Source organism: Budorcas taxicolor, chromosome 19, assembly GCF_023091745.1.
Source record: "Budorcas taxicolor isolate Tak-1 chromosome 19, Takin1.1, whole genome shotgun sequence".
NCBI classification, from domain to species: domain Eukaryota; kingdom Metazoa; phylum Chordata; class Mammalia; order Artiodactyla; family Bovidae; genus Budorcas; species Budorcas taxicolor.
Window position 1 is genome coordinate 48,819,879 of NC_068928.1, and position 19,231 is coordinate 48,839,109.

The window sequence follows — 19,231 nt, forward strand, 5'->3', positions numbered from 1 at the left end:
TATCAATTGGCTCCCCAAGCTCAGTAGACAAATCCATCTAAGTAACAAACAGCTCAGTGCATTAAGGTTAAATTCCAGTGCCCCCAAAAGAATTTCAGAAAGCTATTCTTTATCAGTTTTTAAATGGAAAAATAAACAGATATCCAGCCTATCTGGAATGTAGAGACAACTTGGATAGTACTTATTCTCATGAAAATAGGAGTTACAAAGGGCAATGCTCAGCACTGCATTTCCAATTAATTTCCATGAGGATAAGAGTTATGTTCAGTTCAGTTCAGTTGCTCAGTTGTGTCTGGCTCTGTGACCCCATGAACTGTAGCACGCCAGGCCTCTCTGTCCATCACCAACTCCTGGAGTTTACCCAAACTCATATCCATAGAGTTGGTGATACCATCCAACCATCTCATCCTCTGTCATCCCCTTCTCCTCCTGCGCTCAATCTTTCCCAGCATCAGGGTTTTTTCAAATGAGTCAGCTCTTCCCATCAGGTGGCCAAAGTATTGGAGTTTCAGCATCAACATCAGTCCTTCCAATGAACAACTGATCTCCTTTAGGATGGACTGGCTGGATCTCCTTGCAGTCCAAAGGACTCTCAAGAGTCTTCTCCAACACCACTGTTCAAAAGCATCAATTCTTCTGCGGTCAGCTTTCTTTATAGTCCAACCCTCACATCCATACATGACTACTGGAAGAGTTATGTTAGAAGCACCCAATGAACTTAAATCATCACTAAATGGGTTCCTGCTACAAAATTAACATGTTTAGCCAAAGGGGGTATACAACTAAAACCTGTGTTTTGAGCTTGCCCATAATTCTTTGGTAACAGAGTTATTAAAAGGGCATAAATGCTGGGGTACGTCATCTAATGGGACCCCTGGGGTTTCTTCTGCCTCTTGGGGCATCTTTTACTTCAGGTGTCTACATTTGCAGGATCTTTTGAGCGAGAACTATCCTTGGGGGGCAGGGCACACAAATAAACCCTGTGCCTCTGCCTGGAACCTGAGTGCCCAAGTACCAAGTATAAGAACCTCTCTTTGGAACTAGGATAGCCCAAGAGAACCATACTTTGAGAGCCCAACTTTCTGAGTATACTCACCCAATAGACATGGAAGTCACAAAATGAGAGATGAAGTGTAAAATATCTGTTAGTAGAAGAAAGTTAAACAGTAGGCAAAATTCATTTTCATGGAAACAGGGTTTTCTAGATGCAGGTAACTTGTGTTGGTTCAGTGCTTATACATCTGTTGGGCATTGGGCACTCCGGCTCACAACAAAGACAGTTACTGTGCCCACAGCCCAGGAACTGCCAACCATTCACTTACCTTGTGTACAAATTGTTCCACTCTGGTTTGAAGCCCCCAGACCTCGAACTTCACGGTCACCAGCTTGTAGGAACACATGATGGGCTGATGACTGTCTCTCCAGCCTTCCCTTAACTGTCCTCGTCCTGTCTTCTCTGACTTGAAGTGTTTAGGATCCTGGAGGAAAAAATAGATCAAAGAAATGATAACTTAAAAGTTCAACCATCATTTTTATGAAATAAATGAATACAGAAAGCTAAGTGAAAGAAACCAGTCACCAAAATAAGTACTTCAAGGAAATGAGTGCTTCTGGGGAGGGAAGGGGTGGTGATCTCAAGTATGGCTATGTAGCATTTTTGAATCTTCAGTACCAACTATGCCATGCTATCATCTGAACCAACCCAGGAACTGCCATTGAAATTATGTGTATAGACCTGGGAAGATTATGGTGATAACGTCATATATGAAAAAGGCATAAGCATAGAGTTTGGTCCATAGCAAGTGCTCAGCTGATGTTGGCCATTATTGTCCTTCCCAAGGCAGTCAGTGAAGCCTCTGATGCTCAGCCCTACAGTCCAGGGAAGAGACAGCAATGCCTTTCCAAAGCACCCTGGAATTGCTGGTAAAAGATCTGATGTTTAAGACGATGGGACTATTTCCTGCCTGACTTGTGTTTTTACACCACAAAATGCCAGCAGGACCAAAGAGAGGAGACCAATAAATCAAGAGAATAGCACGAGATTATAGGAGATAATCTCCAAAGATGGCCCCCATTCACCCCCTCCCTCACTGTGCCTGCATGTTTGTTGTTTCTCTCACCAAGCTGTGGAGGCTACTTCCCCTCCTCATGAATCTAGACTGGTCTGTGACTTGCTTTGACCAAAAGAATGTGGCAGAAGAGGCACTGTGTCAGTTTGGGTCTTTAAGAGAAGCTGGAAACCAGAAGTCTGCCACAATGCAAAATGTCTTGTTTGATTATCCTGAGACCATCATGGAGTGAGGAAGCCCAAGCCAAGCCTGCCACACGGAGGGCCACGTGGAGAGAGGCTCACTCATTCTGGCTGAGAAGCCAGGCACACGAGCGATAAAGGCATCTTTAATATTTCAGCTCAAGCCTATACCATGAGGAACAGGAGATCCTGTCCAGCTAAGCCCAGTTGAGATGGCAGAATTGTGAGAACTACCACACTGTTGTTTTAAATCACTAAATTCTGTTTTCCTAAATGGCTAGTCAGTCATCCTATTACTGGCTTATATATTCCTTCTTTTTTTTCTCCACACCATGCCGCTTGTGAGATCTTAATTCCCCAACCAGAGATTGAACCCAGGCAGTGAAAGCACAGAGGCCTAACCACTGGACCGCCAGGGAATTCCCATAAGCTGCTAAATTCTGGAACGAACTGTTACTTAGCAAAAGAACAAAACAGAAACATCATGTGGATTCCAAGCAGATGTAATAACTGGATCTCCAAAGACAAAAGGGAAGGAATGCTGCTTTTGTTCTTTGCCAGCACTCTCCAAAAGTTCGTACCATTAGCTACATCCACAAAAACTACACACGAGGAAATGCACAGCTGCCAGGCCATTCCTGCAACTTAAAATACAAAAGCTGGAGTTAAACAGGGGAAGCTGGTTCCTTTCCCCATCTGCCCTTTGACTTTCCCACAAGAGGGACATGATGGTGAATAATGAGCTCACCAACAACTATCTTGAGGCTCAAAAGACATGGCTGCCACACTGTGGCTGGTCAGAATATACAAAGGCAGACCCTCATGAACCTGAGTGACAGTTGTCCTGCCACACTGTGGCTGGTCAGAATACACAAAGGCAGACCCTCATGAACCTGAGTGACGGTTGTCCTACTCCAGGTAGCAACTGGGTAAACAAAGGATAGTTGCAGAGCCAGCAAGCAGTTGAAAGCAAGAGGCCAAAGCTCCTGGCAACCCAGACATGTAAGGGACAAAGGACCCAGCAAACAAAGCAAGTGTGGCTGTGGCCTGAGCTGCCTTCATCTGTCTCAGATCCTGTGCAGCGGGCCTGAGAAAGGCCTGCAGACGGAGGTCCCTGGGTCAGCTGGGTGCTCCCCACACTCGCCTTCCCAGCGGTAGTACCTGATTCATGGACCAGCCCCAGCTTGTTCCTTCCGCTGACCACTGCGGAACTTGAAACGATACCTATTGTAGAATCTTCGTGTAGACTCCAGACATCTCAAGAATGAAATAAGGCTCTGCAATATTAAATGTGAAACACTGGTAGATTGCATTTCCAAAGTCCTTAAAACTTGTGGGGCCTCACGGCAAACTTCGGATCTGAGAAAGGCTAGTAAAGTACTGCCTGCAGTGAAAACTATGGAGACGCTTACATTTGTGTGTGGTTCCTTTTCCTCATGGAACTACAAAAGTGTAAAATGATATCAGGCTATCATGAAATAAAGCTTTGGGAAAAGGTTAGAAGAGTGTATTGTATTTTCAAGAGGCAGAATGGGATTTTTCAGTTGGAAGTGGTAATTTGACTTCATACCCTTGGTTTTATGGATAAGGATACTGAGGCCTCAAAGAAAGAAATGTTTTTTGTCCTCAAACCATAGGCGCTTGGTAACAGGTTTGGGACAAGGATACTAGCCTCCCCTAGTTCTAGCCCAATGTTCTTTCCACTACATTTAATTTTAATATTAAACAGAAAAAGGGTGTTTTTGTTATAGCCAGATGCCAAAGAAGCAATTAACAATTGGGCTTTTTATGGCAACAGTGTGTTGATTTTTTGAGAGTCTGGTGTCATATCCACAGCTGCTGATTTCATCTAGTAAATCTCATACATGGCCTATAATTAGGGATTCACTTTCAAAGAGCTAGAGGGAAGTAAGAGAGAAGGATTTACCAAAGGACTCCATTAATTCAAAACTCAAGATCAGAAATGAACATCCAGCTGAATGCCTCTGGATGACAATAAGCAAAATAAATAAATATACAAATAAAAAATTTTAAAATCCAACCCAACCACTAGGTCTTATTTGAAGTATTCTGATCATTTCAAATGTCCCCCTTTACACAGTCTACCCCTTCCCCTCTATTCATTTTCCCTACCTTGTCCCAAGTACTCATTTCTCTTGAAATCATTACCTTCAAATCTCATTCTCTCACTTGGGTTTGTGAACATAAATATCTAAACTGTCCCATTCATATAGCAGTTGACCTTCCTTACAACTTAAAATTTTATTTTTAAAATTTCTAGTTTGTTTCTTTCTTTGGCGATAGTATTTTGTATTCTGATCGTATTTCGTATCATATAGTATAGTATTTCATATAGTATTTTGATTCTGATTCAAGCTCAGTTATATTATTGATTTTTAATAAAGTAACTGGATTGTTTTATGTTTTAAACTTTGATTTCCAGGTTTTCTTATTTTAAAATAAAATTTATAAACCTCTGACTTCATCTTGATGCTGAAAAGTTGGCCTCTGTGCAATGGTGCTGAATCAAATTTTGCAGACAGTTTTGGGTGAAGTAGAAGAGAACAGCTTTATTGCTTTGCTAGGCAGAGGGGAGCAAAGTGGGCTTGTGCCTCAAAAATTGTGAGTTTCCAACCTGGGAGGATTTGGTGAGGAGTTTTATAGCAATGCTTTAAGGGTGGAGTTGCAGTAAGGATGGGGTGTATGCAGAGCCCACAGTCCTTTAATCTGACCTTAGATGGTCTCCTGATGAGTTTCTTTGGTTCCTTTAATCTGGCCTCAGGTGGTCTCCTCCCTATTGCTGCATCCCCTCCCTTCCCTGACTGTCGTTGTTCAGTTGCTCAGTCATGTCCGACTCTTTGCAACCCCATGGTCTGCAGCACGCCAGGCTTCCCTGTCCGTCACCGTCTCCTGGAGCTTGCTCAAATTCATGGTCACTGAGTCGGTGATGTCCCCAACCATCCTGTCCGCTGTCGTCTCCTTCTCCTGCCTTCAGTCTTGCCCAGGATCAGGGTCTTTTCCAGTGAGTCGGCTCTTCACATCAGGTGGCCAAAAATGTATGGAGCTTCAGCTTCAGCATTAGTCCTTCCAATGAATATTCAGGATTGATTTCCTTTAGGATTGACTGCTTCCCCATCTACCGGCCATGAAGTGATAGGACTAGATGCCATCATCTTAGTTTTTTTGAATGATTTGCAATGGTTAGAATCTGCCCTTTGGGACTCAGGGAAGGTCATGGAGGTTGAAGTCTATTCCTTACACACAAGAAAAGGGGACAGGAAAAGGCCCCCCAAACCATGGATCTCCTGGAGCCAAGAGAAGCTAGAAGAGGCAAGAAAGGATTTTCCCTTAGAGCCTCACTGTCACTAAGAACTTCTATTGTCCAGAACTGTGAGACAAACCTCGGAGGATGAGGAGTAAGGTTAAATCCCCACTGCCTCTGATCAAATTTGTCTTGGGTGGGGTCTCTGCATCCAGCATTTCAGAAGCTTCCCAGGTGCCGAGTTTAACCACTACTCTAAGGTACAAGTGTCATCTCTGTGCTCCAAACAAGGAGCCTGAAGTTCAGAGATAACCGCTGACGTATCCACAGTCTAGGACTCAAGCTCAGGTCAAACCGACTCCTAGACCTGGGCTCCCTGCACTTAGACTATGAAGATTCTCATCTGAAATTCTGGCACAATCTGTCAGAGGGGAGCTGGGGTCTCTTCATCGGCATGAAGGTGTTAATACTAACTCCGCTGTGGGACTGCTGTGGGCTGCTGCGCTGTGGGCTTAAGAGGGATAATGTTGGGAAGTCCACAGCCCAGTACCCAACCGGTGACATATGAGACACAGGGGATGTCCCAGAGTGATAAGAAGCATATGACACTGAAACATCCTTGAGGGATACCACAACTCAACTTCCTCAAATCTCAGGAAGCTCCTCAGAAGAAAGGAAGCAGGAATATCTGAAGCGCTGAACGATTACTTCATTGTTATCCTGTGGTTGAGTGTATAGAAAAATGATTGCCAAAAAACATGGCTGTCCACCATCATGCTGGTGTCTTTGTGCCAGTGAGAGGCAGTTGGGCATTTCCATTTTCTGGAAGCTGTTGCCCACCAGTGTCTGTAACGATGGTGGTGAAAGAAATCCCAAGAAAAGAGTTTTTGCTTATTGAATGCTTATGACTAGGTTCTGGGCCAAGGACAAATGAGTCTTCAATATTAGACTCATTTCCTTTCCCTCTTTCTCTTATGTTTCAGGAACAAAGTTGACAAAGCAGAGAGCAAGGCAGATTGCCCCACTGTAGGCTGCTCCCTTAGAGGAAGGGATTGTACTGATGACACCAGGTTCTGAAACTACATGAGGGCACACACAGGAGATGGTCTATCCAAGCTGGGAGCTTCCCTGGCAGGTGGACACCCTCAGCGGCTATCTCCCCATGTCGGGATGGGCCAGCCTTGCATCAGACAATCTGAGCATCCTCGGGGTTATTAATAGCTTTCCTCCTGAAGAGCTGAGAGCTACACAGAAATAAATGCAATCCTTTCCTTTCAATAATCTTCCCAGCTAGGGTGGAGCATGTTTCCCTAACGGGGAACCCAGTTGTATGTAAGTTTGCTAAGGTGGCCATTCAAAGTACCACAAATGGGCTGGCTTGAACAGCAGAAATGTACTCTCTCAGGATTCTGGAGGCCAGAGGTCTGAGATCAAGGTGCTGGTGAGGTCGGTTCCCACTGGGGGCTGTGAAGAGGAATCTGTCTTGCCCCTCTGTGCTAGCTCTGGTGGTTTGGTTTGCTGAGAATTTTGATGTTTCTTGACTTGCAGATGTATATTCTGGTCACATGGTGCTCACCCCGTGCGTCTCCACATCATCTTCCTTCTGTGCACGTCTGTCTCTGCATCTAAACTGCCCCCTTTCCTAAGGACACAGTCATATTGGATCAGGCACACCGAACCTCACTTTCACTTGATTACCTCTGTAAAGACCCTATTTCCACATAAGGTCACACTCTCAGGTATTGAGGGTCAGGACTTCAACATATCTCTTTTGGGGGGCACCCAGGTCAACCTCTAACACCAAGTCAGAGAGGTTTTCACAAGGGAAATCTAGGTTCCCCTCTGACTCCTCCATAGCGTGTTCGTCCACTCGGTCAATGCTCCTGCTTTGAGGGCTCAGCCCTGCAGTTGGCTAGCTGGGAAGGCGCCAGTCTGCAAGTTCCTCTGGCTGGGGGTTTCTAAATTCATCCACAGCAAGAGCCCTGGCTCTGAATCTCATCGGTGCTCCCTAGGCCTGGCAGATGGCAAATTGGACGCTTGTTGTTAAAGCCCATCTGTATGGAGGGAGTTGAGCTGGTGCCAGGGCTTCTCCCCGGGGCCAGATGGACCATACTGGCCACCCTTCCTTTGGCACGGGCGGATCTTCTTTAGAAGGCTTCCTCCTTCCTCACTCCGGAGGTCGGTCACACCTTCGGGTTTCATCTATCTCACACTTGGACAAAGCAGAACAAAGATGACGCTAAGGGCTTTGATTAGTGCAGCCGACGTGAAACTGTGTCCCTGCATTTGTCAGGATCTGTCTCATACCTGGGAGGTGCAAGGAGAAACCCGCAGGAGGTCTCAGCCTAGATGGAGCACAGCTTGCATCTCCAAGGCAATATTATTGGCCGACATTCACTGAGATATAAAGTCTCTGTGATTAATTACTCTTTCAATCTGAACCACAAAGGACTATAGCCAACAGGGGCTTGCCCTGTTAATTGAAATTAGAAGTCTTTGATAAATGTTAAATGAAAAAGGGCTAAGCAGTCACTGGCTAGGAAATGCTACATTATGTAACTACAATGCTCAGCCCTCAAGTAAGGATGAACTAACCTATCTGAAAGACATCATACTTTTTTCCTGCATTTGGGAACTTTTCTTGAAGACTCCAAGGTGGTATTATTTTCATTCCCCTTTAATGAATGGCCCTTTCGATCAGGTTAAGATTTAGCCCCTAATTTGGACCAACGTTTCTTTTGCATAGCTTGCAGGATCTTAGTTCCCCAACCAGGGATTGAACCCCGGGCTCTTGGTAGTGAAAGCGTTGAGTTCTAACCACTGGACTGCCAGGGGATTCCCTGGACCAACATTTCTTGAACTTGAATCTTAAAAGGGATGTACAGAAAAATTAAAGAGCTTTCAAAGAAGTTAGTCCCCAAAGACCACATAGTAAAGGATTCTATTCATATGAAGGGTCCAGAACTGGGAAATCCAGAGACAGGAAAATTAGTGACTGCCTAGGGCTGGGTTGGGATTGAGGGTAAAAGAGTAGGGGGTGTGATAGCTACAGCATACAGGGTTTCTTTATTGGGCTGGTGAACATGTTTACAATTCGATTGTGATGATGGTTACCCACATCAGTGAATAGACTAAAATCCACTGAATTCTATACTTTAAATGGGTGAATTGTATGGTACATGAGCTGGATCTCATAAAGGTATTTAAAAAAAACCCCAAAAAACCCAACAGAACTAAGGAGCTTTCAGTGCACTTGAAAATTGACCAAAAACTTTGCTGAAAGGTCACCTGCTATGCATAAGTTAAAAAAAAATAAAACCCTAAATGCAAATTGTGGCCAGAAGCAGCCACTTCTTGCTTTGTTAGCAGTTAATACCTAAAGTGCTATTTTTAAAGCATTTGCTCTTGGCACTAGCGCGTACAGCACACACACAGTGATTTGTGCTAGTCCTCTGCAGAGCGACTCTCTTAAAGGAACTTGACTCAGAAGGTGTGTCTGACATGCAGAAAGGCAGAGAAAAAGGTGGCTGTGGTGGTGGGGGGAGTGTTTTGGTGGGTGTTCTGAGCCCTTCTCGGTTCTAATTCAGGGCCAGAAAAACTCAAGACTCTACTTGAAGAAGAGGAAGTGTGAGAATGGAAAATTTGAGCGAACTGCAAAACCACTGAGTAGTCAAAGGCCTCTAGCCTTGAGGGTGATGCCTTTTAGGGGCTATGGAAAAGATGAAGGCAAAAGAGAACCCTAAGAGAGGTGGTCAGGAGAAAGTGGAGGATGGAAGGAGGGAAAAGTCATGAAACTAGTTAATGCTTGTCAAATACTTGCTGGGAACCAGACTCTGGATCCAGCACTTTGGGTACACTCTTATTTAATCTTTGTAATAGAAGAAATATATGTGAGGTGACTCAGAGTGCGGTCCCTAGATGCCTCAGGGTAGGGCTGGGTCTCAGAAAGATTGTTTAGTCGGCTCTCCTCTGGGGTGGGGAGAAGAGAGAGGCTGGAGACTGAAATATACAAACGCTTGACAATGAGATCTGGAGAGCTTCCGGGCTGGTGAACACATCTCTGCGCTGGGGCCGCGGGTGGCAGGGGGCATGCCTGGAGAGGGCATGCAAGCTTGTACCCCTCTCCCTTATACTTGCTCTATGCATTTTACCCATGTGGCTGCTCCTGAACTGTACTCTTTCTGAAAAAAATGAGTAATTGTAGATCAACTGTTTTCCTAAGTTCTGTGAGCCTTCCCAGCAAATTCTTGAATGTGAGGATGATGCTGTGGGAGGAAGGGAAAAATAACCATAGTGTGGTGGCCTTGGGCTTCTGACTGGCATCTGAAGTGCAAGTGGTCTTGTAGGACTGGTTCCTTGAACTTGTGCTATATGATGCTGAAGAAGGGAAGTGTCAGAACTGAATTACTGACACCTGGTTGGTATCAGAGAATTGGAGAATTTGTGGGTCTTGGAGCAAACAGAAATTCCCTCACTACAAGACCTCTCAAGTAGTATGCTATTATTTTCATTTTGTATAATGTCCAAAAGAATGCCCCCTTCCTATTTCCAGACTCTCTCTCCACAGCTCTAACTCAGCATCCTTGCCACAGGCTCCTTCCACAAGCCTCCTCCTTCAGAAATCTCCAGATGGGAAGCAGGCACCAATCAGTCTCTACGTTCCCCTACGAACTTCTAGGGCCACTCTGCAGCCTTGCCCCAGACTCATGAGATGGCAGAGTTGTGTGCGGATCTGCAGGTCCCCAACTTGGCAAATAGCCTTTTTTTTTTTTCCACCAGATACTCCATGGGGTCGCAAAGAGTCAGACATGACTAAGTGACTTTCACTTTCACTTCAATTTCTGTAATTAATTCTCTTGGAATACTCCCTTCACATGGCTTTGGGGTTGGGCAAGGGTCAGGATGACTCTGAGAATTCCCCTCACCCATCTCCAAACACGGACTGGGAATGGCGGAGAGATGGAAGACAGGCGCCATGGCAAGAGGGCCAGCTGAGCCACCTGGGCCAGTCCTGGGGTACCTGACCTCACTGATGAGCAGCTGCTGGGGAATGTGGAATTACAACTTCTCCTTGTCCCCAGCTTTGGGTCTGGTTCCCAATTCCAGAGCAACAAGAGATGGCTCCCTATTATCCTGTTATACAAAGCTAATCTGCTCCTTCAGGCAGAGATGACTTTTTATGTATAAGATCACCTCTAATCAAAACCAGTAAAGTTATTCAAGGGTGCACCAGGAGAGGATCCCCTGCCTTGCTACATGTGACAGTGAGAGGCCAGGCACCAGCTCTCCTAATAGCCTGGAAGCCAAGCTCTTCCCAGAAAGGAGTGCCATTAGGACCTGGCTCTGCTGGCAGACTTTGAGCTGGGACTGCGTGTTGTGGACTGTCCGCACTCACTCTGATCTTAGCTGTGCTCTTTGGACACTTGGTATGAAACATGACTAAGCATATCATCTATCCATACTGAGGATACACAATTTGGCCCACAGATAGCATAAGTTCCTGAAATCAAAAGCTGATAATAGACTAACAAATATTCTTGATATTGCAACATAGCAGCAGTGATCAGCACTGGATTCACTGTCCCTGAATCTAAGCTTGCTCCTCTTTTACGGTATTATTTTGGGAAACCTGGACCTCCAACTTGTTGAACAGAAACGGGGGTGGAGACAGTCAATAAGCTCTGTATTTGGAGGCAATAAAAGATTCCCATTTTTAAAGCTGGAATAGGTTTCAAACTTATTTTAGCTTTGGAACTCATTTTGTTTTTCAAAATATATTATTTAGGGGACTGCCCTAGTGGTCCAGGGGTTAAGAATATGCCTTCCAATGCAGGGGATGTGGGTTTGATCCCTGGTTGGGGAACTAATATCCCACATGTTGTGGGGCAACTAAGCTCGTACACTGCAACTACAGAGCCCATGGGCTCTGGAGCCCACACACGACAACTAGTGAGATGCCCACATGCTCCAACTCAGACCGGAGGCAACCAAAACTAATTCACTAAATAAAAAACTGCAAGCTGCAGCTTATAAAAAACACTATTTGGAATCCCAATATATAAAGCAGGTAAAAATGAAGAGTGGATTCTTTGACTATTTCAACCTTCATTATTTGAATTCCCTGGTGGCTCAGATGGTAAAGAATCTGCCTGGAATGCAGGAGACCCAGATTCGACCCCTGGGTCGGGAAGATCCCCAGGAGAAGGGAATGGCAACCCACTCCAGTATTCTTGCCTGGAGAATCCCATGGATAGCGGAGCCTGACGGGCTACAGTCCAGAAGGTCGCAGAGCTGGACACGACTGAGTGCCCCCCACGTTCACTTTCTTGTCATTGCTTATTGGGCTCAAGAAGCACCTCTGTGGGGCCCTAGGTTCTGTGGAGCAGAACTGAATGGGGGACCACAAGAGCTGTGGAATGAGACACCCATGGGGGAATTTCTGATTCAGCAACTACTACCTGTGTGTACCTGGGCAAATTATTTAACTACAGGACTGCTGTGGGGATGATAAAAATAGGAGGAATGCTGCCCAAATTGGAAGTTGGTGGATGTTTGCTTTAGGGGCTGTGACTTTTATTTTGCCTTTAATGGGCTCCTGTATTATTCAACTGTGGGATGGCCAGGTTTTGTTTTTTTCCAGACAAGGTTTGCTTCAATCACTATTATTTACCTATAAGATGGGGAGTCAACTTTCATGAGATCATTAAAGCTAAAGGAGGGGGCCTGCTGTGGAGGTCCAGTGGCTAAGACTCCATGTTCCCAATGCAGGGGGCCCAGGTTTGACCCCTCGTCAGGGAAATTGATCCCATATGCCACAACTAAAGATCCCGAGTGATGCAACCAAAACCCTGCATAGCCAAAATAAATAAATACATATTAAAAAAAAAAAGTTACAGAGGGTAACCAAGGGACTGGAAAGTCCTTTCCTCTTACTTACTCTGTCTTTCCCAGCGATTCCCCATTCACTGGGTCGTTGAGATTCGGGGTTAGCGAATTACATTTCAGAAGGAAACAAATATCTAGAGTGTTTTTTAAAGACAGACAACAGTGTCTGTACCTTCAGCTTTGCCTGAAGGAGCCAGCTTGATGGGGCAGGAGAAGCACAATCTTTGAACTTTGAATCAAGGCTTCCTGAAACATTGGCAAACTACTGAGACTTTCTGAGCCTCAGTTTCCCTATCTGTAAAATGGAAACAATATCTATTCTATTTTGTAGTTAGCATTAAAGGATATAAGTCAATAAAATAACTTAGCAAGGACTTTTCTTTTTCTCGAAAGTTAGTTCCTGTCCTTCTGAAGTCAGGTTTAGCAATTCGGTGAGAAATCTATTAAAATTTCTAAGGCCCAAGTTAATGAGCTGGTAATTGTATGTCTTTCTTTGGGTCCCTTAACAATAAAAGATGAAGACAAGCAACTTAATAGCACCTATTCTTTCCTGGATATTTTTGGAGCAGAAGCTGAACAGTTAGTTGTACTTGGAGTCTGCAAAAAAATTAGAAATGGAGGAGGCAATCACTGGGTCAGGTCTTATTTCTCAAGGGGAAAAAATACCACTTCCATCATCCCAGTCACAGCTCTAGATTCTTAGAGCTAGCTGGGAAATGGCTTGGGCTAGACCTAGCCAGAGGACCTGATGGACACTGACTATTGTTTTTAATTAAAGAAAATAGATTTGGATGATCTGAAGACGGCCCCCAACTCAGAAGCAACTTAGGAGAAAACTGCACAAATGTATATTATAAAAACACTACTGGCTGGCAAGGAAGGCATTGAGTATGACTCTACAGATGACAGATGGGATCAGATTCTCAACAGATGGAATGAACTTCAAAGGTACTGACCCCTCCCTCGGTAGGGGAATGGGCAGTCTTCCAGGCTTACGTTGCTGTTTCCTTTTGCCTCTACAAAATTAAGTAACAATAAAATGCTTTTAAAATGTGACCATGGTAAATGCTTCTCTTCTAGGCAGAATTTCCTTGCCTTGAATGGATAACAGATGTGACAAGGTACTGGTTCCCTTGGTCCCTGGGTGAGAAGACTGGGCTTCCTGACCCTGCGGGTGGTCCTTTGTGATGAGGAGCTCCCTGACACGCCAGTCAAAACTGATCATTTTCTATGTGCACCATGCCATGAAAAAGGCTGGGATGCTCTGCTCGGAGGCTTTCTTCCCCCCTAAACCTGGCGCATTTATCCTTGTTTCCCATCTTACTGCATCTGGTTAGGTAGGTCCAGAGAGGGTTCTGGGTATCTACATTTTTTGGAAGCTCCTAAGGGGATTTAAATCTGATTTGGGAACTCTGCTTTAAGAGTCAAGAAGTTCTGGTGTTTTAATAAGACAAAAAAATAGCAGGGGCTGATGTAGGTGACCCAAGTTCTGAGCAAGGTGTGGATTTAATGTCTGCTTTCTTGAAAGTACACAAGGGAGGTTCTCCATGAGATGGGACTGAGGAAGAGCTTGGTTGCATCTTTCACTTTTGGTTGAAAGCCTTGGGCCCTTTGGACCCTGCTTCCTTCTTTTAAAGTCTTAACTCTTGTTCTTCTAAAATATACTTGGGGACTTTCCTGGTGGTTCAGTGGTTAAGAACCCACCTGCCAATGCAGGGGGCATGGGTTTGATCTCTGGTCCAGGAAGATTCCACATGCTGCAACTACTGAAGACTTCACACCTTAGAATCCATGCTCTGCAACAAGAGAGGCCACCACAATGAGAAGCCCACACACTGCGACTAGAGAGAGTGGCCCCTGGTCGCTGCAGCTAGAGAAAGCTCACGTGCAGCAACAGAGACCTAGTGCAGCCATAATTAATTAATTAAAACATTAAGTAAAATACACCTGGTAAAAGGCTTATGGAAATCAGTTGATAAAATGCTCAAACTGCTTTGGGAAGCATCCTGGACCCCAGGGCCACAGAGTATCCTAATTTGGCACAACCAACAGTAAATGTAACCTCTAAAGTTTCTTAGGGGGTGAATTATCAGAGGCACATGCCAGTCTGAATTCAGGTTAAACAATAACAGAAGTAACAAAAACACATTTTAAAAAAAGTCTCAGCTGTACAAATGGCTCTATTTTCTGAAGGATCTTGCTACATATGCAGCAAACTCTGTCACCTTGTGAACTGGAGTGACTGACATCAACTCTCTGCTTCTTTTCTCCATTCATGCCAACAGGTAAAAAGCAACACACAAACTGAGCCCCACTCATGGCAGCCACTTTCCAAAGACACTTGGTTTCTGCTGAGCAACCACACCAGCAACACATCTGCAGATCTCAACGCCAGCATCAAAACAGGGAGAAGGGAACATTTATTAAATGTTAACTATGTGCCAGGACTGGGCATGTTAATGCCTTGCCTTTCACATCATCTCACTGCATCTTATCTCATCTCTCCATCCATCCACTCATTTGAATGGAAGAAGAGATTCAAAATGGTGAATCAGTGGTGCTGATGAAGCCCAATGGCTGTGATCACCTGGGAGGCCTCCCTAAGTGCATACCCGCTGATACAACAATTTCACTTTTAGAAAGTATTCTACATAAATATTAAAACTATACCAAAAAAATACAGCATGAGGATGTTGCTGCAGTACTGTAACAGCGAAAGAATGGAAACACTCTGAATGTCCATCAAACAGAGTATGGCATAATTATATACTGGCACCTTATACAGTTGTTACAAAGCCTTCCAGGGAGATGTGTGCTGCCCCAGAAAGACAGAAAGCTTATACCATTATTGAGAAAATGAATGTTGCAAAGTTGCATCCTATGAGCTCAATTTTATAAAACAGTGTTATGTTTAAGTATGAACACCACAAATACCAACTTAAACAACATCTAACTCTGTGATTAGGACACAGGACATTTGCTTTTCTGATGTTACACATTTATGTCATGTTGGGCTTTTTTTTTTTTCGGCCACACCCTGCAACCTGTGGGATTTTAGTTCCCCGACCAGGGATCGAAACTGTGCCCCCTGCACTGGAAGCACGGAGTCTTAACTGGACTGTCAAGAAAATCCTGGACTTTTTTTTTTTAAACAAGGATCATGAATTATTTTGTGAACAGATAAACAATAAGAGTAGACATTGTTTAAAGGCCCAGTTCAGATTTCATTACTCCTACAAAGTCCCCCTTGACCACTTCTGTTTATGGGGCTGCCCCCTTCTTAAATCATGCAGTAATGGCAGAGCAGAGGGATTTTCAGGGAGTGAATCCCACAGGGTGAGAAGGCCTTTCTCCTGCTGCCCGAGGCTAGGCTGTCATTTAGTCTATGCTGTCAGCCTTTATCCTCCCAACCAGATCATGGGCTTCTTAAAGGTGAGGGTGTCCTACTTTTCATTGATTGTGTCAACACCCAAGGTCTCACATTGTGTCTTCACAGAGGATATGTTCTCGAAGATCATGGGAATGGCAGACTTCTCTGCAGCCTTGCTGGGACCAAGCCTTCCTGGCTAAGGTGATGGGATCACCATTCCCATACACAAAGGGAGCCACTCAAATATTATCGAAGCCTCCCACTGGGTGGGATAACCATTGCTTTTCCAGTGCCATCCACCTAGATTAATGAACAGGACATCATCCAAGTTGCAAAAGGGAGGGCAGGGGGAAGGAAAGCCAGTTGCCCAGGAGATGACTCACTGTCCTGCACGATCAGCAGGGCCTTTGTAATGACAATATGGTCAACACGTTGTTCTCCTCCTGGGACCACTGGAGGCATTTGTGTTGTCACCTAGGCTTTGGAGGAAGCAGGCTAAAAGAAGCTCCACTGACGAATGTTCTTTTTCCCAGGGCTTTCCTTCTCATCTACTGCTCTGGCCATGTTCAGAGGCCTCCACAAGCTTCCGTCTCTAACGGAACTGGCCTTATGGAGACCCTGTGACGCAGCAGGTCTGGGGGACCCTTCTCCGACCCTCTCCTTGCAGACTTCCTGCCCTGGCTTTGGTGGCTGTCATCAGGGAGCACTTTGGTGGCAGGGGCTTTGCCCCACACCAGCGAGGGCAGCCAGCTCTTATTCTCCCAGAGGCGCCCAGAACTGGTAAATTGGAGCCCATCACCAAACAGCTGTGTTATAGTCTCAGAAAGAAACAGATGGACAGAGGGAAAAGGGAAAAAATGATAATAACAACACAACAACAAACTGAACTGCACCATGCACCCCAGCGGGAGGCAGCTGTGTTAAATCTGGCCATTTGGAGATAACTGAAAATTCTGACCACCCTCAACTGCCAAGATATAGACTGACATGAAAGTATTTTTAATTTGAGGGAGCAGAGTTATTTGAAAGAAGCACTTTGTACTGAAGGGTACAGCTATGTATGACAATATTTGCTCATTTCATCTCTTTGTTCACTTTCTGGGGGTCCGTTGTGCTCAGCAAAAAGCATTTAATGTCTCACCCTTGACAGTTATTGGAAAAGTTAGACACATCTCTGTTCCCTTCTCTCTCCCTTAAGAGACAACCCAGCAGGTATTTACATCGGTGAGACCAATGAACTGGCTGCCAAGGATTTCTTACTTTAGAAAAACTCTAACCCAGGGGCCTGGAGTCTGAGTTCCAAAGAGTCCCGCAGTTAACCAACTCAAAGGGAAAGCTCTAAATCAAATCCTGCCTAAGACTTCCTGTACCCTCCTACCTCCAATTATACCAGGGCTGCTTGCTTCTCAGATGGTCTCACATTCTCCAAGTTTAGAACACTGTGAGTTCCTTTAATTTCTCCATTAGAACTATTGTGCTCTTTATCACTGGTAAAATGGAGAGTTCTTTTACATCTTCCAAAAGGAAGGAGAGATTTCCTTTTTCTATTAAAAAAAAAAAGATCAAGTTCAAACGGTGGTGGAGACTGGTGAGATTACGGCCTTTGTAACCTCAGTGCCTAGCACAGAACGTGGCACACAGTAAGCACTTAATAAATGCAAATGAGGGACTTCCCTGATGGTCCAGCGGTTAGGGCTCTGCGCTCCCCATGCATGGGGCTGGGATTTGACCTCAGGTTGGGGGAAACTAAGATTCCTGCATGCCATGGGACAAGGCCAGAAAAATAAAAAATCAAATCAAATCAAACTAAAAACGATTGCAGTGAATCGAGGAGCAAGAGGGTTGGATTTGAGCCAACACAAAAGCCTCTGAGTCAGAGCTCCCTAAGCCTGATTTTTGGAGATTGTCTAGGCTAGACCCATCCTGGAGGCTGGTTGTCGAGATTTGCTTCCTCATCCCAAAGGCCAGCTCAGCTTAGCAGGTGTGGGCTCACTGACCGTGTCCTCTGAGCACGTGCTATGACTTATCGTCTCCAGTTCCTCCTTCCTGGGCTGGCATCTTCACCTTGAAATCTTGGCAGAGCATCAAAGGGATGGACATCTTGGCAGAGGAAAGAACCCACGTGTCGACCACATAACAAGTACAACCTGCTCAGATGTTGGCTTCACTTCGTCTTTGCTGCTTGGGTGGTGAGGAAGTGACTTGATCCAAAGAGTTTTATGATTCTAATGGGCTCAGGGCCTTGGCGGGGCTGCCTGGAGACTCGTGGAGGTGCCCTCTGTGCCTGAGAAGTCACACTGATTTTTTAACAATGCAGCGCTGCCCTGCAAAGTCCTGCTACGTGTAGGAGAGCAAAAAACTTGAGATTGAGAGGCTCTTGGGAGCTGCAGCTCAGGCCCCTGATGTGGCTGGGAAACAGTGGCAAAATGAAAATAAAGACAGTACTGGGCTGGACTCTCAGTGGATTCTGAGTCTCGATTTCTGCTAAAACTCTGGTCAGTGTGGGCTCTTATGCCACCAGACAGAGGGCACCCCATGGAAAATTTCCAGCTCCGGTCACCTTAATGAGAGAGGCATTCTTGCCTCTCATGTGGTTTGGAGGTTTCCAGGGACAAATGGAAAAAGAAAAGAAAATACTTCAACCCCCTGCTTAGTCCTGGGTGGCAGTGTGTGTGTGTGTGTGAGAGAGAGGGACACATGGGAGCTGAGTGGTGACCCAGATAACCCTGGTCTGAATGGATAAACCTCAAAAATCTCAGAACAAATTGAGTCCACCAGCATTTCAGCCTTCTCTGCAGAAAATGTGTTTCCTATTTATGATGCTGACATAGTCAACGTATAAAGATGGATTGAAAGAAAAAGCTCATAAAGCCGTAGACCTCAGATTAAAATACATACATATACATATATATACATGGAACTGATGCACAACTGTTAGCTTAATGGCTACAAATGCATTTTCTTTGATAGCACTCATTCTGAGATTGTCACTGCTAGAAGAAAAAAAATAAAGCCCATGGCTTTCACTCATCCATTCAACAACTATTCTGTGAGCAGCTGCTATGCGCTGGTGCTATCCTATCTGCTGGGGTACAGTGATAAAGAAGACAGCCTTTGTTTTTGCAGCTAGCATTATCTAGAAACCACAGACCAAAGCTCTTGCTCCAATGGGTAGGGAGTGGGGTGCCCAGGAAGCCCACAGAGTAGAAGCTACGTTTGACGGAACTCTAAACATTAATGACTAGAAGATTTCCAATTGAGAGGCACAGAGGTGGTGAGGGTCAGAAAGGGGAGAAGGCAGAGGTCCATACTAAGGGATGGAGCTTTTAGGCAGAAAATGACCAGGTTTGATTTCATTTTAAAAGGAAACTCTTGTGGCGGGAAGAAGGATGTTAATTATTTACAGTGTACAGAGGAGAAATTTGTTTGGATATGGTTTGACTTCTAAACTGGTTGTTTCCCT

The 19,231-nt window shown here is 44.9% G+C and overlaps 1 protein-coding gene across 1 annotated transcript in view; it reads right to left on the reverse strand.

The window, feature by feature from the left end:
• Positions 1-19,231, reverse strand: part of PITPNC1 (phosphatidylinositol transfer protein cytoplasmic 1) — a 189,996-nt gene that overhangs the window by 15,075 nt on the left and 155,690 nt on the right. Inside the window, exon 7 of the mRNA XM_052658232.1 lies at positions 1,323-1,478. Within this exon, the coding sequence (XP_052514192.1) occupies positions 1,323-1,478 (156 nt within the window). The remainder of the gene's footprint in view (positions 1-1,322; positions 1,479-19,231) is intronic.